This window comes from Prorops nasuta, unplaced genomic scaffold (assembly GCF_024137725.1).
Source record: "Prorops nasuta isolate Cenicafe-Biocafe unplaced genomic scaffold, Cenicafe_Pnas_1.2 PNAS00012, whole genome shotgun sequence".
Lineage (NCBI taxonomy): Eukaryota > Metazoa > Arthropoda > Insecta > Hymenoptera > Bethylidae > Prorops > Prorops nasuta.
In genome coordinates, this window is record NW_027116809.1 from 7,262,567 (window position 1) to 7,286,598 (window position 24,032).

Here is a 24,032-nt window from a genome sequence, read left to right on the forward strand (position 1 = left end):
TTGATGTACCAAGAGCAAAACAGCCTTTTAAAGACTGACTACAATTCTTTCACTAACTCGTCATAAACGATCAAGAATTAGCTGTAATAATAAATACATTTATCTACATAGCATTATTGTACTAAATTTATTGTTTTTAATTTGAAGCATACATTTTGCATGAAGATATGATAATTTAAGGGTAACCATTCAGTACTCTATATACAAAACTATTCATATGCTCAACTATCATAAATTAATTAATATTATAATATTTGTTATATGTAGTCGAATAACTATGATAAACCAGCATATGAATAGTTTTGTATTTAGAGTATTGCATGAACACCCTTAAAGTATCGTATCTTCATGTAAAATGTATGCTTCAAATTAAAAACATAATAAATTTAGTGCAATAATGCTGTGGAGATAAATGTATTTATTATTGCAGCTAATTTTTGATCGTTTATGACGAGTTAGTGAAAGAATTGTAGTCAGTCTTTAAAAGGCTGTTTTGCTCTTGGTACATCAAGTGAGCGCTGTAGCGCAGGTGGTAAGGTTGTCGTTTGTCATGCGGTGGGCTCGTGTTCGAGTCTTGGTGAAGTTTAGAATTTTTTCATTTTTTTTTCATTACAAGGAATTTTTTTTTTAATAACCATTAATTTATTGGACTCAATAATAAATAAAAAAATGCATTTGTTAACAGATTAATATAAAAACATTGAGTTTATTTTACCTCAACTCATTTGTTATAATAAAACGCATTTTCTGTATTTATTACCAAATCTAATTAATTAATGGCTACATTTGACCATTTTATCAATATTACAAATCAATTTAGGAAAAGCATTTTTATTTGCTTTGAGTTTTTAGGTAAACGCAGCACCACTTCACACGGATAACACGTAAAAATGTCACGGTTAGCGGTAGTCGCTCTTCTTCTAAAGCCAATGTTGCCTGAAGTCCAAATCACACCTATGCTCTCCAGGCATAGTTGTGTTTGTACCGCTTCCCTTTAAATTTTCTATACTCCTGCTGGCTAGCGCTTATCTTCATTTTTGTTGCTAAAAGCTTGATTCTGGCATCACTGCCGTGTGGAACTATTAGTTTGCTAATAAAAGCAGAGGCTTAATTTTAAGAGATTGCAACATATAGTAATTAATATAGATACAATTGTAAAAAGAAAACAAAAATTTTATTTTACATATATTAACTTTAAATAAAATCCCACAAAGTACTGTAAAATATCTAACATGTTATATTATATATCTAATCTGTCAGCTTCTTTATTTTAATATTCATCTCAATTATCACAGTTTGATCCTCAGCGATGACACAGTAACCACATTATGGTGAATCTATTCTTTTCTTTTAATGTTCGATCCACATAGCTTCATCCTCAGCAGTGGTACAGTAAACACACGTACATTACTATAATTTAATCTGAAACAAAATCCCACAAAGTACTATAAAACATCTTACATTTTATATTATATATTTATTCTGTCATTTTCTTTATTTATTATTGTATTTACCCAAAATGCTGACTCATTTATTTTAATGTCTGTCTCAATTAACACAGTTTGATCCTCATCAGCGATGACACAGAAACAACATTATGGTGAATCTATTCCTTTTGTTTTAATGTTCAATCCACATAGCTCCATTCTCAGCATTGACATAGTAAACACTTTACAATAATTTAATCTGAAACAAAATCCCAAAACGTACTATATAAAATCTTACATTTGAAATTACAAATGTAATCTGTCAGCTTCTTTATTTGTATCGTATTTACCCAATGTGTTGACTTGTTTATTTTAATATTCATCTCAATTAACACAGTTTGATCCTCAGCGATGACACAGTAACCATAATATGGTGAATCTATTCCTTTCATTTTAATGTTCAATCCACATAGCTCCATCCTCAGTAGTGACATAGTAAACACATTACTATAATTTAATCTGAAATAAAATCCCAGAAAGTACTATAAAATATCTTACATTTTATATTATATATCTAATTTGTCAGCTTCTTTATTTATTATTGTATTTACCCAGTTTTTTCACTCGTTTATTTTATTATCCGTCTCAATTAACATAGTTTGAATCTCAACGATGACACAATAACCACATTATGTTTAGTCTATTCCTTTATTTTAATTTTGAAAATCTGCATAGCTCCATCCTCAGCACAGTGACATAGTAAACACATTACTATAATTTAATCTGAAATAAAATCCCACAAAGTACCACAAAATATTTATATCTTACATTTTATATTATAAAATTTATTGTTATACTTATCTAAAATGTTCAGTCCTTTATATACTTTTAAAAATTATTTTTATGTACATTTTACAAATTTCGTCACTTTATTTATTCACTTATACCATCAGTACATCAGCTGTCAGTAAGATTAAAACTGTCACTTTATTTCTTTATATTACTTTATAACTTGTGGTATGTATATACTAACATTTGTCTTGGCTCACGGACCATGCATTATGTATTTTGAAATTAGTAATTAGAAATATCTATATTGCGGTCCCTCTACAGTCTCTACCCTCTGACGTATTTCCGCCGACCAGTAGTATCAGCAGCGACTATAGCGTAGTACCCAAAATAGTACTACGCTATAGGATATGTCGCTTTTGGGTACTACGGTAGTACCGAAAGTACTACACTTGGCAACCTTGCCCACCACCCACTGCCTACCAAGAGGGGACTACCCCTCTGCGGCACATTCCTCCCTCCTTAAGGGAGATTTCTCCGGGGACTGCCCGGGAGAAATTCAACCCTCTCCTTCCCCTCCACACTGCCTCCGAGGACTACCTCGGACCCAGTGTTCCGACCCCCAAGTCCAGGGCTCTCGACGAGTCGGGTAGAGGGAGGGGTAGAATTCACCCTAGGGGTGGGGTGGCTCGGAGCCACTAGAGCTCTTGGAGAAGGCGGCCGAAGGGCAAGGGGACTTCCCCTTCCCTAAAACCACTTCTCCAAATTCGCTTCCTCCCGGGGCTGGGGATTTTACTAGGGAATACCCTAGGGAAATTGTCCAGTCCGGGAGCTTATAAGTCCGCGCTCCTTTCTGGGGAATTCTAGTCTCTGGGGTTCTTGGGAAACTTCGTCTACCGAAATTCCCTAGAATTTGACGACGACAAATTCCCTAGGAAGACGATCTTTTTTAACTTAGCGGTTCTTTTGTAAAAATATTGTAAACTTTTGTATATCTTTATTTATTAAATAAAAACTCTTTTACCACATAACCTGGCTTTGAATACTTTATTTTAGAATAAGGCCTTCCTTTCTGACCACAGGTTCGGAGCCAACTTGAGGCACTGTTTCGCACAAATTTTTGGTCCTTCGAGCCGGATCTCCGGCAAAAAACGTTCGAAGTGCATCAGTGTTTTTAAGTTGGAGATTCTGACTGGGTTAAGGTTGTGGTTTGTTCTGGAATAGAGATTCAAGATGACTACGCCTAGCTCAGGGGAATTACTAGAAGCGATCAATTACGTGCCCATGATTCGGGATGAATTCGTTCGGTTGGTCGTTAACATTAAGAAACGTGGAGTACGCAACTTCACCCTCCCTTTCTTGGAGGATAGGCTTGCGGCCGTCGAGAAGTGGCTTAAGGTGTTGCATAAAACTCACGTTAAGATCACTACTCATACTAAACCGGCTGAATTAGCTAAAATGGATTACGTAACCGAAAGCTGGTATGAAGCGGCCCTTGATGCCCATAGTGACGCGGAAGAATACATCCTAGGACATTTAGATGAACTTCGCTCCAATCAGGTGATGCCAGCATCAGGTCCCACGGCGCCTTCAGGCGAAATAAACCACATTAGGCTTCCAATTATCGATTTGCCGAAGTTTTCCGGGGATTATTTAGAATGGAACAACTTTTATGAAACATTCAGTTCCATTGTTCATGAAAAGGCATATGTCTCCGGACGAGACAAGTTCCACTATCTAAAATCTTGCTTGCAAGGTGAAGCGGCTACGGTTATTAAATCTTTAGCGATCACCTCCGAGAACTATGAGATAGCATGGGACACTCTAGTAGCTAGGTATACTGACAGACGAATGATCACGGATACGTTCTTGGACCAGATCTCGCAAGTACCCACGCTTCGGGGTGACAATTTTAAAGTTCTCAAGGAAGTTAGGGACTCGGTCACGGTTGCGCTCAACGCCCTCAAAACTATGGGTTACGGCGTCGATCATTGGGATCCCATCATTGTTCATTCACTGAAGAACAAACTGGATGACACCCTCCGTTTGGCCTGGGAGATGTATCTGGGAAGCAGCAAGGATTATCCCACCTTTCTTCAATTTTCGGAGTTTCTAACGCGTCACATTAACTCTTTGCAATCATTAGGTAACAAACCTAGAACTTCCAAAAAGGAATCGGGGAGATCCTTGAAGTCACACGCTACTAGCGTGAATAGTACCGGTTGCGCTCACTGTGGTAGTAACCATTTCTTGTATCAGTGCAAGGACTACCTTGCATTGACCCCTCAGGCACGTTCAAAGTTCGCATTTTCACAGAATCTTTGCATCAACTGTCTGAGGCCCGGGCATAGTTGCTCCAATTGCTCTTCTTCGTCACGATGCAGGAAGTGTAGTAAAATGCATCATACTTTATTACATTTTGACAAATCTGGCACCGGGGGGAGCAAGGCACGGGGGTCTACCCCCGCGGTCAACTCCTTTTCCGAGCCAGAACCCTCTAGCTCGAATACTACAACACATCTTAGTGTTTCCGACACCCGATCAGTGCTTTTGGCCACTTTCTCTGCCAGAATCGACGCTCATGACGGTTCTCGTATTATAGTCCGCGGTTTAGTTGACACAGGCTCTGAAACTTCCTTTATTTCGGAAAATCTAGCTCAGCAGCTACGGGTATCACGAAAACGTGTCAACGCGACCATTCATGGCGTCTCTCTGAATTCGGCTCAAAACGTTCGAGCAGAGGTACAGATTACGCTTCATTCTCTATCACGACACGGTGTCTCGTTGGACGTAACTGCATTGATCTTACCCAGGATTACTCAGTATATGCCTCCGACTTATTCTCCGTCGTCCTTTCCAGCACTTAGCGAAATTGATCTGGCTGATAACTTCGCTTCAACCAGGGCTCCAATTGATGTGCTCATTGGTGCAGACTATCTTGCAGCATTGATGGAAGGCCCGTACATGCATTCTCCTGATCATACGTTGCTTGCTCAGCGGACTATTTTCGGGTGGATCGTTTCGGGGGTCGTACCCAAGGCTGGTCGCTCTCATAGTGTCACGGTGCATCATTGCTTTGAGGTAGAAAAAACTCTTCGCGACTTCTGGGAACTGGAAGAAGTTCCGGAAGTCAAACCCATGTCCACAGAGGACTCCCTCTGTGAACAACATTTTGTGAATACGGTATCACGCACCTCTTCAGGTCGTTTTGTCGTTGCTTTACCTTTTCGATCTGACATCGAGAAGCACAGTTTAGGTTCTTCCTCTCGGGTAGCAGAGAAAACCTTAAAACGAATACTTCGGCGATTGGAAACCTCTCCAGAACAAGCTGAAAGTTATTCTCACTTCTTACAGGAGTATCAAGTGTTAGGACATATGTCTCCTGTTCCTTTGAACTCTGATTTTCGCGTCTTTCTGCCTCATCATGCCGTTTTTAAGACCGAGAACCAGAAAACAAAGATTCGCGTTGTATTCAACGCATCTTCTAAAACCTCTACTGGCGTCTCGCTTAATGATACGCTATTCATTGGACCCAAACTCCAACAGGACATCACGCGGATCCTAATGAATTGGCGTTCCTTTCGATATGTAGGCGTCACTGACATTGTTAAAATGTTCAGACAGATTCTTGTGCGTTTTGAGGACCGCAAGTATCAGAACATTTTATGGAAGTCTGATTCCGGTGAGCTTCAGGCCTTCGAACTCAACACGGTGACCTACGGTACTGGACCGGCACCTTTCCTATCCTCGCGAGTTTTGCGCGAATTAGCTTACACGGACGGAGCTAACTTCCCTCTCGCGCAGGATGTGCTATTAAATTCTACTTATGTAGACGATATACTTTTTGGGGCCCATGACTTACAGCAACTTAGTTCGGTCAGGGAACAACTCATCGCTCTACTGGCAAAAGGGGGCTTCTCCTTAAGCAAATGGGCATTCAATCAACCGGGGTCTTCCCCACTTGAACCTACCGAGCTGCATTCTTTCTTTGAGGATCCTGCTGGATCAAGTAAAGTCTTGGGCATATATTGGGATCACGGGGATGATAGCTTCCGCTTCCGTGTTTCTCCTTCACACATTGGTGTACTAACCAAACGCATCCTCTTATCAGAGAATGCTAAGATCTTCGATCCATTGGGATGGATTTCTCCAATAGTCATCACTCTAAAGCAGTTAATGCAATCCACCTGGTTGCTTAAACTCTCTTGGGATGAAGAAATTCCTGAGCCTATTCAGTCAAAATGGCTCAAGTGCTATGAGCATCTCCGAGACTTACAGACTTTACGGATTCCACGGTGGACCGGACAATCACTTACTACTGGAAAACGCGAATTAATTGGATTTTGTGACGCCTCAGAACTTGCGTACGGCGCAGTCGTTTATGAACGCCTCACTGATGAGGACGGTAACCTCTCGGTACATTTAGTGATGTCCAAAACAAAGGTAGCTCCGATCAAGTCCACTTCAATCCCTCGTCTGGAGTTGGTCGCAGCTGCCCTTCTAGTCAAGTTATTGGTTCACGTCAAGGGAAGCTTGGTCGGGAGTTGTGATGCGATTCGTTGCTATTCGGATTCGCAAGTCGCTTTAGCCTGGATAGCAAAGCAACCTGTGCATTGGAAGACGTTTGTGGCTAATCGCGTTTCATATATCCAAACACATTTATCGGAAGCCAGTTGGCATCATGTACCCACTAAGTTGAATCCTGCAGACTTGTGCTCAAGAGGAACCAGTGCTCAACAGTTATCAGAGGACTCACTTTGGTGGCATGGGCCTGCTTTTCTCCGTGAGCACACCGCAAATCCCGTTCAGGTCTTTGAAACCACGGAAGAAAGTCGGAAGGTAGCGTTAACCGCTCAATTCGACACAACTGAGTGTTGGTTTTTTGATAAGTTTTCGTCTTGGTCTAAACTGGTCCGAGTTATGGCCTATGTTCTTCGATTTGTTCAGCGGACCAGAAAAAACGACCAATGGGAGGACTCCCTCCTGTCTGCAACGGAAATTCGTAGTTCGATTGAAGCCTTGGTAAAGGTTGTTCAACGAACGCACTTCGCGAGCGAAATCTCAGCCTTGAATCATGGGTTACGTTTACCGTCGCGGTCAAAGCTTCTTTCCTTACATCCGGTCATTGATTCACAAGGAATTTTAAGAATAGGGGGGCGGCTTCGGAATGCCGAAATTTCTGAACAAATGAAACACCCCATTATTCTTCCGGATTGCCACTTAACGGCCATACTCATTAGGCAAACGCACCTAGATACACTTCACGGGGGGCTCCAACTAACTTTGTCCACGTTGCGACAAAAGTTTTGGGTCGTGAATGCGCGAAATCTAGTAAAATCATGCGTTCACAAATGCGTCACGTGTGTTCGCGAACGCGCTAGACTCGGTAACCAGCTTATGGGATCACTCCCTGCCGCTAGGGTTTCGCGAAGCTTCACTTTTGAACACACCGGAGTAGACTATGCTGGGCCTTTCTTGGTTAAATTGCATCACGGTCGTAACGCAAAATCCATGAAATGTTACGTGGCAGTGTTCGTATGTCTATCTACCCGTGCTGTTCACTTGGAACTCGTTTCTCGATTGGATACCGAGGCCTTCCTCGCTGCGCTGTCTCGATTCATTTCTCGTCGTGGAAAACCCGCCGTTATGTACTCAGACAACGGCCTTAATTTTCAAGGAGCGGATGCGGAACTAAAACGCGCCTACCGATGTGCCTTAGAAGCCGCCCGCGCTCAACCCACCGAGTCCATCCATGAAATCGAGTGGAAATTCATTCCGGTCGCTACTCCCCACTGGGGCGGTCTTTGGGAAAGTGCTGTAAAAAGTATGAAACACCACCTGAAGCGCTCCCTCGGAGTTTTCGTGCCTAATTTCGAGGAAATGACCACACTACTGACTAAGATTGAGGCCTGCCTAAATTCACGACCTATATCGCGGTTACATGATGATCCAGAGTCTTTGGACGTACTCACTCCGGGGCATTTCTTGTCAGGACGGGCGTTAAATTCCCCCCCTGAACTTTCCACCTTGGATTTACGCGAATCATCATTAAACCGTTGGCAAACCGTGAATCGAATCACCGAGACATTTTGGAAGAAATGGTCTTCCGAATACTTACATACTCTGCAGCATAGGCCGAAATGGCAAAATTCTAACTCGGAATTTGGTGAAGGAGATCTAGTTCTTGTTAAAGTACCTAACAATCCCCCGCGCATGTGGACCTTAGGGCGGATTCTCAAACTAGTTCCTGGAGTAGACGGGGTAGCTCGCGTAGCGATAGTTAAAACCGCGAGAAAAGAGATTCAACGGAGTCTCTCGCAACTCTGTAAACTCCCTTCTTAACCCTCGCTTTGGGTCGTATCAGGGTCTATCTTTACCCTGCTTTCCGGCATCCTGGGACTCTTCAGGTTGTCATCTTTCCTTTTCAAGCTTCCTGGGACTCTTCAGGTCGCTTAACTTTCTCCTTCTGGGCTTCCTGGGACTCTTCAGGTTGTCTATTCTCTTTCCCGGTTTCCTGGGACTCTTCAGGTTACCACTTCCCCTCTCGGGCGTCCTGGGACTCTTCAGGTCGTCCTGTTTCCTGTTCCAAACCTTCGGAACACCTATGATTTCCGCCATGTCTTTTCTTCCAAAACTCCAACAATACTTACTGAGTCTTCGTACTCATCATTTGCCTTTTTTGGTGCAGCGATATTTGAGCATGGCGGATTATCCATGGGCCCACCTACTGGGCGTAGGATATGAGGACGAGGGGGACGACGTCCTAGAATTACATGCCCCCCGGGAGGAAAGTGAATTTCGGCGGCTGTTCAGCCATGTCCTCCCGGCGGGGCCGAATGAGGCCCCAGCACCACCACCACCACCATCCAAACCGCGGGTCAGACGGCAGAGGCCCGTTATGGCCTCACAGAAGCGCATTGCCTCAGTGAACTGGGCTGGGAAAACCCTGGATGATCCCAGTGCCAGGGAGCTTGAGCGCAATGCGCAAAAAATCACAGTACGCGCATTCGGGCAAACCATAGAGGTGCCCCTTTATACGGCCCTTAAGTTACGCCGTTGGAAGGCCTGGGCCCCACAGGGCAAGATCACCCTACGGTGGTCCCCCGCTTTGGAGCTTCACTCCGCAAAGCTTCAAATGAAGCCCAAAAAATAGTCGTCTCGTCCCTATCTGTTTTGTATATTTTATTTTTATTTTATTTTTGTAAATAAAATCGTTAAACTCAGTTAATTTTATTCTTCCTTGTTTTGACGCCATCGCGTCAACGGGGGGAGTTTGTTCGAGATCGGGAGGAGCAAAAATGCTGAGAAGTAGATTCCACATTTTCTGCGATATCTCCCTATCTCTATTGCGTTCACAGGGGACGGCTATACCAACAGCGTATAGCCGCTACCTCTATCTCACTCTATCTCTCACCGCGGCGCGCTTGCGCGTCTACTGGCCCTGGCGCGTCGCGGCCGCGGCACAGCTTGCGCGCCTGGCCACTAGGTGGCCAGCGCCACGAGCAGCTCTCTCGCTGGCAAGTTTCGTGCCGCGGAATTATATAGATGGGTCCTTGATAAGGACCCATCGCACCCTCGCATTGCTCGACAGCTGTGTAAGCAGCAGCAACCGCAGCAACGAAGCAGCCTTTTTCGCCTCAACGGCACCTCAGCAGCTTTTGACGCCTCATCGGCAGCGCCTCCACGGGCAACAAAGAGCGCCTCCACTGGCGAACTCATTGGGAGCATACTTTGGTAAGTATCACCCACCACCCACTGCCTACCAAGAGGGGACTACCCCTCTGCGGCACATTCCTCCCTCCTTAAGGGAGATTTCTCCGGGGACTGCCCGGGAGAAATTCAACCCTCTCCTTCCCCTCCACACTGCCTCCGAGGACTACCTCGGACCCAGTGTTCCGACCCCCAAGTCCAGGGCTCTCGACGAGTCGGGTAGAGGGAGGGGTAGAATTCACCCTAGGGGTGGGGTGGCTCGGAGCCACTAGAGCTCTTGGAGAAGGCGGCCGAAGGGCAAGGGGACTTCCCCTTCCCTAAAACCACTTCTCCAAATTCGCTTCCTCCCGGGGCTGGGGATTTTACTAGGGAATATCCTAGGGAAATTGTCCAGTCCGGGAGCTTATAAGTCCGCGCTCCTTTCTGGGGAATTCTAGTCTCTGGGGTTCTTGGGAAACTTCGTCTACCGAAATTCCCTAGAATTTGACGACGACAAATTCCCTAGGAAGACGATCATTTTTAACTTAGCGGTTCTTTTGTAAAAATATTGTAAACTTGTGTATATCTTTATTTATTAAATAAAAACTCTTTTACCACATAACCTGGCTTTGAATACTTTATTTTAGAATAAGGCCTTCCTTTCTGACCACAGGTTCGGAGCCAACTTGAGGCACTGTTTCGCACAATAATACTAAATTTATTAAATTGATTATCTTGCAAGATATAGATAAACACAAAAATTTATTGTTTTTTATAAATTTTATAATTCGCCAAACGTGATAATATATATGTAACTTTCAATTATGAAGATATTAAAATAACGTATATGTATGTATAAGTATTACACCACAGTTTAAACACAGATTTCAAATTTACTGTGTAACGATTATTATTTATTAAAAACTGATGTGTAAAACTGTAACTGAAGAAAGTGTTATTCTTTAACTTTACGGATAAATATATTCATAATAATATAACTAAAAAAAATCATTTATGATGTATGATGTTCTTGCAGTGAATGAACGATATATATGTAGCATATTATATGTATCAAAATAAAACAAAGTAATTTTTTTCTGTCAGATCTGTTTTATATTGTTTAGAATAATCTTCATTTAATGCTCGGAAGTGTTCTTCTGCCCATCTGCTGTTTTTCCTCTAAAAACATATACATTATAAAACATACATACACACACGATTAAATAATGTTATCGAATATTTCATTTCAAAAAATAACTTACGTTACTCTTATTATTCGTTTCGAAGCATTTACTATAAATAACTTATAATAATTTTATTAATATCTGCCTGGGTAGCCTCTTTACAATGAAACCTTACGGTGCCTAAAAATTTAAGATAATAATTTACTTTTTATATAATACGATATGAAGAATTTTCTATATTAATATTATGCAGAAAGTAATGGAATTAGTAGTATATTTTTTTTTCAATTTTTTAAATGAATATGTATTACTATAAAAATGAGAAAGAGTGCTTTTTGATACATAGTTCAACTTACAATATATTATTTCCGTAGTCCTTGACATATTTATAAAACTTCTCTTCTTCTTTTGTCCTTTAAAACTATAATTTTCGTATAGAACATCAGTTGCCAGCTTCTTTAAAATGTTTTTAGTAACCTCTTCTAAAGTCGACCCTCCGTATATACGCAGAAGATTTTCCTAAATTATTAAGCATTATATAATTAAATATCATTACAGATTAAAGCTAGAAATGTATTACCACTCTTAATGAAAATTCTATGTTCCTTAAATTTTCTTCAAATTCCATGAATCCATCCACATTTTCCAGTGGAAGTAAGTTGTTATCGATAACATCTGCTGCTTGCTGTTCCATCTGCTGTGGAATCTTAAAATTTTCTATTAAATCGAGACGCCTTTCCATGCGATCTAATTGTCGGCTCACATCAATAAGTTCATAAGAAATTTTATTTAATTTTTTAAATATTCTGCTTGAATAGTCCTTTTCCAAAATATGCCCTAAAATCAAGCAGAATATACAATGCAACAATTTTATTTTTAATATATAATCGTAAAACAGACATATTAAATAGAAAAATTTTCTATAATATAAATGTTGTATGAAACTTTCGAAATATGAAATAGTGTATTACACATTTTACCTTTCATAGATGATTCTGTCATCACAAGATCAGCAGAAGACGTTAAGGGCACGTTATTGCATGATGAAGTTGAAGGCAATATATTAGTTGGTTCAATAATTGGACACTCAAACGATGCTAAAACCTCAGGTTCAACTCTTTTCAATTTCTTTACTTTAGGCAGCGGTGGTAACTTTAAGTAACTCTCCTTTTCAGTTTCCTCGTCAGAGCTACTAAAAACTCTCTTAGCTCTCTCATGTCGAGTACTTTTTTGTGTTGCTTCATCCTCAGTGTTAATATCTGAATATGTTTCTGCCATTTCCAACTTTATAAGGGCTCGTTCAAAAGACTCTAGAAAAATAAACAGATAATTTATCTCTTTATATTTCTTCTTGTATATAGAATAATAGAATAATGTTAATTCACTTGCGGAGCCAAATATTCTAATTATGTCAAACATCTGCCACTTCATACTATGATCATTTATGTTTGGTGTAACTTCTTTCTGTATAGCTGCATTTAATTTTTGCTTTGAACATGTAGGATAAAACGACATTTTATTGTCGTCGAATAACCAGCTTTCTGGAACAATGCCTAAACCATCTTCAAATTGGACAACGAAAAATTTCATGTTTTCTGAAAAAGAAACTATAGGATCAAAAGTGGAAGAAAAGACATTTACTTTTAATTTATTATTATTCCTTAAAACATATTAACCATTGATAATTAAACTTTCAAATTATTTGCACGTGTAAAAGATTTATAAAATTTTTTACCTTGAACTATATTTATATACGCGAGAGTACTATTTTTTTTTCTTTTGTGTTTGTTTAATTTTTTTCAGGTTCCCCAATTGTTCAATTTGTTAATGAATTTTAACAGATTATTACTATGAGATATTATTAAACAAGAGGACAAAGAAGAGCTACCATCAAATATAATCTTACTATAAAATGTTTCTAGCTGTGCTTCCGGATAGATATATATGTATATATATGCACTTCTGCCGTTATAAATTTGAAAATTCAACGAAAGATTACGAGAAAAAAAATTAATCTTAATTAAAATTTAAGGTTTTAAATCAACATAAATAAAGCAAATTAGACTTACAAAAAAGTAATCCTTCTTTTATAAATAATTTCAGATGAAATAATACATTATTGTTGGTGACACAAAGGAAATGCAACTTCTTCTGTCCGTAATGTCATTTTCCACATTTTTGATTTTATATTAGTGTAGATGGTTGAGATTAAGTTTTCTTTCTTTTGAATTTTTCCAATATTAAGATCTGTTGATGAGCATGGCTTAATATAAATATTTTCACCTAATTTACACTCCTTTCCAATCACATTTATATTTCCATCCTTTAATTTCACTATGTTCATAGTTTCTATTAATCTCTGATCTTTTAGAAGGAAAAGATTGTTCCGGTTATCCAAACAATTAACTAAATATTCATTAGTTTGCAACACATGATACTGCTCTTCAACTAAGTTTTGGATATCATCCGTAAGAATTCCACTTAAATGTTTTTTCTTTAATAAAGTTTGTTTTTTTAAAGAATTAACTGTTTTGATGCTATCAATAGTGGTCTCACTGTGTCTACGAACAAGTTGTTGTAATGGCTTGTCAGCTTTTCTTAATACGGATTTTAATTTGTGTAAGAAGTTTTCAAAGCGAAATGCACTGGTGTTTTCAAGGCTTCCAAATACTTTTACGTCACTACATAAATGCAGTAAGTTATGAATATTATGTGAGATGAAATCTTCACCATATACAATTTTAAAACTTTTTACAAAATATATTAACAACTCATGAGCATATTCAATATTGCATAGGGTTGCATTTAATTCTGCAGAAACTAAAATAGTAATTGCTACATGAAGTGTTAAAAAATTTAATAAAATATCCTTTCTTACATTATCCACTGAACTCAACGCAATTGGTCCTGTATAGAGTAAAAATTGTCTGAATTCTGAAGCCTTCCAAAATTTCACCTCACCCAACGATCTTGGTTTCCTAGCAAATTCTCTAGGGGTTGATTTTCTTTCTCCTAAAAGTACACTTGAAATTTTTTGAATGACATTTGCTGACATTCTACATTTCAATGGTCCTCTTAACCATAAAAGTATTAACTTTTTAGTTACACCAAGCAATACTAAATGCATATAGTCTAGTGGAACGTTTTTCACTATATCAAAATGTATCAGAGATAATAAAATGGTCTCTTCACCATCAATGTGATAATTTTCATCTATTCTATTTTTAAAAGTTTCATGTGTCCTTAATGCACTTGGAACACTTTCAAATGGAAAACAAATTCTTCTGTTCGAAAACTTTCCTTTGATAAAGCACTTTGTGCAACTGTGATATCCAGTGTGGCCTTTTACATTGAATATAAAGCTTTTAGCTGGAGCATCACAAATTATTGACTGCAATCTAATTGGCACATTCAAATTTTTGAACTTAAATCCATTCAAAATAATATTATTTATTTCACTCACAAACTGTCTCAAGAAACTGTTAGCATTATCAGGTTTCTCAGTACCATAGAAGCAACCAATTATAGCAACTTGTTTTAGTATTACATCAGACACTAGGATTGGCCAGAATGAAGCTGTGTTTGACTTAAATATTGGTAGTCCATCTATATTCACAATTAGATTTATACAATTAAACTTCACACCTATATGTAAATATTCATCTGTAATGGTTTTCAAATAGCTTTGAAGAATTGAAGCATGCCAATACTGTCCTCCACATAAAGGCTTTATATCACTGTTGGTTCTTCTGGTTGTTTTCAATAAAGTTCTTGCATCTAGCGGCAACTTTATACCAATAGTTATTAATGGTTTTAGAAGAGCATTAATAGCCCTATGAGAAATTTGAAAATCAAGAGCCCATTGTCTTAGGACATGTGCAAGGTTAGTATTGTTTCCCTCATCTTCTGTAATTTTAGTCACTGACTCCAATTCACTATTATCACTTGTATCGCTATCACTGCAATAATCACTAAATTTGTCATACACTGAATAATCTTCCTCTGCTACTTCCTCCGCATTTATACTATCTTGCAGGTGAGAACAATTATTTGTAGCAGTATCTACATTTACTGCATCCTGTTTATTTACATTTTCCTGTGGATGATCAGCAGCTGCATCATCATAAAGCTGCATTAATTCCTGTTGATTTCGATCAATTTCATCATTCGTGTCTGTGAACTGCTGAATCAGTCGACGCTGATGTCTTTTGGAATAATTTTTAAACAATTTTCTTCTGCATGACATATTAACATCTATAATAAGATTATGCATGATTAAAATATATATTCACAAATAAAAATTAAATTTGTATTATTTTTTTTATAGGTTATAAACTATATATGTATCATTTTAATTATTTTATATTTATCCTTTCACAATCAAAACTATCTTACCTTAATTGTTCTGTTGTCTTTAAATGATATAAGAATGAAATACGAGAAATTTAATAATTTCATTGATGAGCTGTACGAAAACCACCTAAGGTATATGAATGAACACGAGGGCCGTTGGCACTTGAAACTCAGAGGCAAATCAGTGCTGGCAACCTAAACTACAAGAAACAAAAAAAAAGTTATTATTATATTTTACAGTTGAAAAAGTATATAATTTTGTAAACTAGCTGCAGACAAGCTATACAAATGAACTGAAAAGTATTCTTTTCACATGGAATTGTAATCCATCGAACATGAATTAAAAATACATTTGAACTACCTTCTATTAAATTGCTAATAACGAAATTCATCTGAGCGAAATTTGACTTGGAGATCAATTTTGCAAATATAGTATATCATATGTAGCATGCGCAGAAGCCTAGCCATCATGCACATATATATATATATGTTATAAATTAAAACAACTTAAATGCATCCTATGCAAATATGGCAGAAATATTCTACGTGGATCTATTAAAACGATTAGCGTGGAATGTTTCCAAAACATGTTTGATATATTCCCTGTAAATCGTATTCAACGAAACATTCAGAAAAAATCTGGGACATGTTTAATACATTCTTAGAGGTCACATTTTGCATTAGAATCAATTTGCCACGTCCGATGATTTTAAGAACATTCCCGCCATTACGTGTGCTATCTGGGTGCTAGCTCCTACTCCTAAGTATGGTATACATAAAGTACTATATGTGCAAACCTGCAGAGATTAGACAAAACAGGCTAGTACAATTGTAGGATAGTTGAGAATTTGTGTAAAAACATATACTAAAGTTCATACGAAGAATATAAAATTCTAACGTAAGCAATTTTGCATACATTGAAATAATTTCACTTTTGTGTTCTGATAGTTAAAAATACATTTCCTGTTTTAGAATTTATTAATGCTTTTAAAAAAGTGATAGCTCCTATCCCTAAGTATATGTTATACACAAGATACTATATATATGCATGATTTGCAGACATTAGATGAAACAGGCTAGTACGATACTAGAAAAGTTGTCAATATTTAAAAAAGGATATACTAAGACATTGTGAGAAGAATATGAAATGCTAAGGTATGAAATTTTTTATACTTTGAGTTAGTTTCCTTTTTTTGTTCTGATAGTTACAAAAAACATTCCCTTTTTTAGAATTTATTAATGCTTTTAGAAAAGTGTTAGCTCCTATCACTGAGTATTGTACGTAACAAATAATATGTACAAGACTTGAAGAGAATAGATGAGAAAGGGTAGTACGATTCTGGATAAATTGAGGAATTTTATAAAAAGATGTACTAAAACATTGTACGTAGAATATGAAATGATAAGGTAAGAAATTTCTCATACTTTAAATTACTTTCCTTTGGTGTTCTTAATGTTACAAAGAGTATTTCCTTTTTTTAGTAATTATACTAATACTTTTAAAAAAGTGTTAGCTCCTACTCTTAAGTATATTGTATACACAAAATACTATGTGCAAGGCCTGCAGAGATTAGACAAGACAAGCTAGCACGATACTACAAAAGTTGTCAACAATTAAAAAAGGATCTACTAAAACATTGTACAAAGAATATTATATGCGAAGGTCAGAAATTTTTTCATAATTTGTATTAGCTTAACTTTTGTGTTCTTAATGTTACAATATAAGTATTTCCTTTTTTTAGTAATTACTATTACTTTTAAAAAAGTGTTAGCTTCTACCCCTAAGTTTTGTATATATAAAATACTCCTTGCAAGACCTGTAGAGTTTAGACAAGTCAGGCTAGTACGAATCTAGAAAAGCTGTTAACATTTAAAAAAGGATTTACTAAAACATTGTACGAAGATTATGAAATGCTAGTGTAAGAGAGATTTCTCATACTTTTAATTGGTTTCACTGTTGTGTTCTTAATGTTAGAAAAAGTATTTCCTTTTTTAGAATTTATTATGCTTTCAAAAAGTCTTAGCTCCGACCCCTGTTTCTTATACACGAAATACTATTTGGAAGACCTGCATAGAGTAAATGAGGAAAGCTAGTACGAATCTAAGCAAGTTGTTAACATTTAAAAAAGGATGTACTAACTAATTGTACGAAGAATATAAAATGCTAGTGTTTTGATTTCTCATACTTTAAATTAGTTTCCTTTTGTGTTCTTAATGTTACAATAAATATTTCCTCATTTTTTAGTAATTACTAATGTTTTTAAAAAAGTATTAGCTTCTATCTCTAAGTATTGTATGCATAAAATACTATGTGCAAGACCTGCAGAGATTAAATGAGACAGGCTAGTACGATTCTAGAAAAGTATTTAACTTTTAAAAAAGGATATACGAAAACATTGTACTAAGAATATGAAATGGCAGGGTAAGAAATTTCTGATACTATGAATTAGTTTCATTTTTATTTTCTTAATGTTATAAAAAGTATTTTCCCTTTTTGTATTTACTAATCAAAAGTAACACATATTGACAGTTTAATGCCCTTGTATAATATGGTGCATCTTATGTAGAGTCTGTGTTTTCTTATAAACTATGCTCTTTTACACCAATTTACCATATAATCAGTCATAATTAATAATTGAAATTGTTGCTTCTTTTTTCTTGCACTGCTGAAATGGTACGATAATTTTAAATGAAAGAAGTAAACTTATTTTTATTCCAAATTGATGCTGAGTGAATTTAAAATATATGGTCTTTTAAAAGAGTTCTCACAAAGGCAACATTTTACAGATATAGTGATCATCATATTTAAATTGTATACCAAAAGGAACATAAAACTTTTTACTGGAAATACAAAAAAAGGCTTATGATTTTTTTGAGAATATTTGCACGCCGAAAAATTATGCAACGTAATATTCATTCTGTACCGTAACACTAGCTCAATAATTACTTTCTTCACTCATTAAAAATTATCGATATACAAAAGTAACAGGAGGAGGAATTCATTCTTAAATTATTACTGAACTAGTATTTTAATAATTTTTTAATTGTTCTACCTAACATTTTTGGGGTAAAATCTTTAATAGTGCACTAACATCGTTTGAAAACTGGTATACAATTAAAGACTAATTGAACTTCCTCAGCATTGAATTAAGAAGTTGCATATGTCACATTTTTGTTAGTTTTCGCGAATAACTTTTTGTAATGACAAATTCTTAGCTTTCGGATGCCAGCTTCATGCTATATGAAAAATAAAATCTTAGTAGAAATAAAGTTTTATAAAGTATCATTTTCAAAGAGTTTTTTTTTAACAGGTTGAAAAACAAGTAGTGAAATATATACAGCTCATTATGTTTACCTGTTCTATGTGTAGTTCACGTTTTGTTCGTATTGCTGATTATGATAAACACCAAATAATTCATAAATATTCACCTGGTCTGCGAATTATATGTCGTTATCGTAATTGTTCTGTAGTGTTTAATAAATATATAAACTTTAAAATGCATATATTCAGGTGGCACACAAATAAATTGCTTCACAGTGCAGAAAATATAAAGTATGTTTGTAAAGAAGCGAGATGTCAGTTTGAATGTTCTGACAGAAAACTGTTTAATAGACATTTATATGATCATATAAGAAAAGGAAAGCATGGCATTATTTGTGACTATTGTAACTGTCCCGCAGGAAATAAAATATTTAATAAATTAAATACTTTCAAATCTCATGTACACAGATGGCATTCTATTGAATTCCCTACAAATAGAACTCAGAAATATCCAACTGAAGCAATTAATAGAAGTAACTTTACAGAGTCACATAGTGATAACTGCAATGAATATTTAGGCGAAGAAGAGATTGTTGAGTTTGATAATAAAAATAATGAAATAAAAAGTATAGCTGAGCTTCTTATAACTTTAACTATAAAACATAGTTTATCAGAAATTGTACTACAAAGTATTCTTGAAACGATAAGCGCAGTTATTAATATATCAAATCAAAATGTTTTAAGGGAAATACTTAATTTAAATTTGCCTGAAGACAGTAGACTTAAATTAATCCATTGTATCAATGATTCGCTGATATGTAAAACTCTTCAGTCGCAAACAGGTTGTTTAAGAAATTCTTATCAAAGAAATCGTTATTTTCATAAAAATTTTAATGTAGTTATGCCTATAATAGTTCAGTTAGGACTTAATAATTTTTACAAGGAAGCGTTTTTCCATTATACAGGGTGAAACGAAACGACCGCCTTTTCTCGTAACTGGACGTTCGGGGTGACAAACTGAGTGCACGTGTAAAATTTCGTTCGAATCGTTCAAGAGGTTTAAAAGTTATCTCTATTTAAAAATCACCCTTTTTCAGTCCTTTTCGAACGACTTTAACTGCATAATGGAAAGTGGAGAAAGTGAAAAACAATTGATGAGCACCCAGCTAGAATGTAAAAATTATCGATCGCGTGCGGTAATACTTTTGCTATTTATTTCTTTAATCTGGCTATTAGATTAATTTTAAAAATAACAAAATCCTTTACATTACAATTCCAATTCAATTCAGTACAAGCATCATTGACTGATTTGATGGAAAGAGCGAGTTGACGCAATGTAAAGGAAAGTATCAAAAGCTAAGATATCGCGCGAGCGCAATGATAACTTAATAGACAATGCATGAGGGCATTCTCTTTCTACTAACTAAGCTAAAGGGAATGATTCAAAATCAATACATTGATGAAGGAGAAAACTAAACTCACCCATTAAATGTTCTGCAAGTTCCTTTAAATCGAAGTTTTTGAAAAAGCTTCAAACTTGCTCCTCGATGATTTCCAGAAAGCACGCTATCACTGATTTTGCATTTAAACACTTGTGAATTTAAACAAATTAGGTATTAACCTACGTTTCTTCAAAACACTGGTGAATTTGACACTTTTGAACTGTTTGAAGTAGGGTGATTAAGAGTGGTCGAAACCAATTATTGATTAGTTTATCTCTCTGTGTCTCTCTTTTCAGCCTACTTCAAACAGTTCAAAAAGTGTCAAATTAACCGGTGTTTTGAAGAAACATAGGTTAACACCTAATTTGCTTAAATTCGCGAGTTCTTAAATGCAAAACCAATGAAAGTGTGCATTCTGGAAATCATCGAGGAGCCAGTTTGAAGCTTTTTCAAAAACTTCGTTGTAAAGGAACTTGGAGAACAATAATGGGTAAGTTTAATTTTTTCTATCATCAATGAATTGATTTTAAATAATTCTTTTTACCTTCGTTTGTAGAAAGAAAATGCCTTGATGTGTTTCCTATTAAATTATCAGTGCAGTCGCGTTACATCTTAGCTTTTGATACTTTCCTTTTCATTCTATCTTCTCCCTCTTTCCATCAATTCAGTCAATGATACTTGTATTGAATTGATTTGGAATTGTAATGAAATAGATTTTGCTATTTTTAAAATTAATCTAATAGCCAAATTAATGAAATAAATAGCAAATGTATTATCGCGCGCAATTGATAATTTTTACATTCTAGTGGGGTGTTCGTCAATTGTTTTTTTTCACTTTCTCCACTTTATTTTGCACATTTAAAGTCGTTCGAAAAGGACCGAAAAAGGGTGAGTTTTAAATGGAAATAACTTTTAAACCCCTTGAATGATTCGAACAAAATTTTATACGTGCATTTGGATGGTCACCCCGAACCTCCAGTTACGAGAAAAGGCGGTCGTTTCGTTACACCCTGTATACCTATATTACAAAATCTACAAAATATTATTGCTAACACAGATTTGCAGCTACTATCTTCAGAAACTGATTCTTATAATAATATTCATGGATTTTTTAATATTTTAGATGGTAAAGTAATTAAAAATAACATTTTTTTTTCAAAGAAATAACACATTAAAAATTATATTATATCAAGACTCTTTTGAATTATGCAATCCTTTAGGATCTGCATCAAAAAAATATAAGATAACTGCAGTTTATATGACATTGGGAAATTTACCATCACACTTGTTATCAAAAATAGATAATATTCATTTAGTATTACTGTGTGTTGAAAATAATATTAAATATTTTGGTTGGGAAAAAGTCTTACAATTATTAATACATGATTTAACAGTGTTAGAAAAAGATGGGATTACGATTAATGTTAATTATCAAAAGATTACATTTTTTGGAACCGTAGTTGCTGTCCTAGGGGATAATTTAGGGAGCCATCAAGTGGGCGGTTTTACTGAAAATTTCAGTAATACTTTGCATTTTTGTAGGTTCTGTTATATAACAAAAACTCAACTATTATCTTGTGTTTATGGAAATAAAAAAAAAAGATCTATTGATAATTACAATAATGACGTTTTAGCCGCAGAGTCTACAGAAAGTATAGTAAACGGCATAAAACGTAATTCTACATTTAATAATTTAAATTATTTTCATATTTGTAATCCAGGTCTCCCTCCATGTATAGCGCATGATTTGTTTGAAGGGATAGTTCCTTTTGATTTAATGTTTGCAATAAAATATTTCGTTTCTAGGAAATGGTTTACATTTACATTTTTCAATTATCGTTTACATAAAATAAAGCACTGTGATATTAAAAATTTGATACCTGATATACCAAATAATGCAGATAGGCTAAAAGGGACTGCAAGTCAAATAAGAAATTCATTATTGATATTTCCATTACTTGTATTTGATAAAATAAATGATACAGAGGATAATGTATGGATAATGGTAATGCTTCTTAGTAGAGGAGCTATGCGGTTCCGATGACAGGGAGTGGGGGAAGCTGTTTTGTGGTATGGAAGGGGGATGGGTGGGGATAAGACTCTCTTAGTATGGTAGTGGTGGGGATGAGGAAGGAAAGGGTCTTATAGTGGGATCGCGTTTGGTTAGGGAGGGTGGGGGTATTTTTCACCCTATGTCACAGTTGGAAGGTCTTATAGTGGGACCGGGTTTGGTTAGGGAGGTGGTATTTTTCACCCTATGGTACCGTTGGTTAGTTATCCTACGGGGCCCTAGTTGAGGGAAGGTTTTTTCACCCTTCGAAGTCGATGGTTAGTTACCTTACGTAGCCTAACTATTTCCGACTCTGCTACACAGATAAACTAGGTTGAGTTAATTGCTAGTTCCAGTAGTCACCGCTATGTGACTGCCTTCCTTAATCTTCTTTCGCGCTAATGGTATTTTAATATTACGTAATTACACACACGGGTGAACTAGTTCAATTTAATTGATAGTACCAGTAATTGCCGCTAGGTGGCTACCGCAATCCCCACTTTTCTCGTTAGTTAAATTGTAGATAGCTATTGTGATAAGTTGCTGATATCGTGCAAGGAATTAACTTTCCATCGAGCATGGAATTATAACTTTGCATGGCTTTAACTAAACCTATGAAGCGAATAACGAAATATCCTCTAAATGAAAGGGTATAGTTTTAATAGTCTCCCCTATTGGGGAGAATAACAATTTAACATCAATTTCAGGAATATTAATATTTTGATAGGGCAACTTATTAAGTCCTAGCTGTTACTATACCCAGGTCAGGTTCACCAATTTATTAGGCCTTACAGCTCCTCACTTATAGTATGTCCTTAGAGGGTACTATTTGACCATTCAGAACCAATCCTAGATCCTCCCACTATTCTCTCCTTCTATGGACCCTCTCTAGACTTTCATTCAAGAAATCATTTACCTTTCTACGAGCGAATTAGTTAAAGTGATAAAAAGATGTTTGACTAAAATTATACATTCGCGGTACCACGGGATACGGCTATAGAGAAGCTAACCTTCAAGAGGAGGATGTGGATGAAAAAGGAGGAGGAGGAGGAGGAGGATGAGACATGGAGACTGGATGAGTAACTGATAGTAAAACTTTAGTTATTGAATAAAAAAACAGTTTTAAGAATTTTTATAGCCTTCCCTGACTTATCTTTTAGCCATTTTTAGCTTTTCAGGTAAGCATATCATACGATCCATCTAACAAGCAGGCTAGGTATTAGAAAGGGAAAGAGTTGTCAGTGCACTTCATTTTTTTGAAGGGTAAAGCAAAACATAACTTTTACCTAGACATTAAGAAGCTGTATTGGCACCATTCTAGCGATTGGAGAACTGATTGCTGAGTGTGCTTATATCTTCTAGAACGGATATGCTCGAGTACCTGACGCCTGAGATCATGTCATGTCATGACTTGTTACTTGATTTATGACCTTTTAAATCCTCGATTTTTTCATATTCTCTCAATTTTTTATATGCCTAGCTATCGAGAGGAATGTGCTCGTAAATTTTACCGTTTCACTTAAGAAAAGTCTGCAACACGTTTATGCAATTAAAAGAATTCAGGAGAAACCGCTTGTAACGTGTTACGACTTGTTTGACGCAAATTTCGTAGGCGGGAAAGAATACCCAACCACCCAAATATTAACTTCCAATAAGAATGCATCTCATCCCCTTCCATGAATGCATCTCATCCCTTCCACTATTTTTAAAACCCTTGTTGTCAGCAATCGGGAAATTTCAGTCAGTCAGTTTTCATTAGAAGCTTCAAGGAGGTGAAAGATCCAGTGCAAAGCTATATTCCGAATATTTTCCTTGCTGTACCACAGAAACTCTTTT

The 24,032-nt window shown here is 36.4% G+C and overlaps 1 protein-coding gene and 1 long non-coding RNA gene across 2 annotated transcripts; one reads left to right on the forward strand and one right to left on the reverse strand.

Moving 5' to 3' along the window:
• Positions 1–1,216: 1,216 nt before the first annotated feature.
• On the reverse strand, positions 1,217–1,941 carry LOC136777863 (uncharacterized). Its single transcript, XR_010823333.1, has 3 exons — positions 1,778–1,941; positions 1,515–1,686; positions 1,217–1,422 (listed from the first exon to the last, which is right to left on the reverse strand). It is a non-coding gene; the product is annotated as an uncharacterized lncRNA (long non-coding RNA).
• A 16,742-nt stretch (positions 1,942–18,683) lies between these two features.
• Positions 18,684–22,190, forward strand: LOC136777908 (uncharacterized). Its single transcript, XM_066734487.1, has 4 exons — positions 18,684–18,701; positions 18,754–19,670; positions 21,308–21,819; positions 21,868–22,190. The coding sequence occupies exons 1-4, from the start codon at positions 18,684–18,686 to the stop codon at positions 22,188–22,190; spliced, it is 1,770 nt and encodes a 589-aa protein (XP_066590584.1).
• The last annotated feature ends 1,842 nt before the right edge of the window (positions 22,191–24,032 follow it).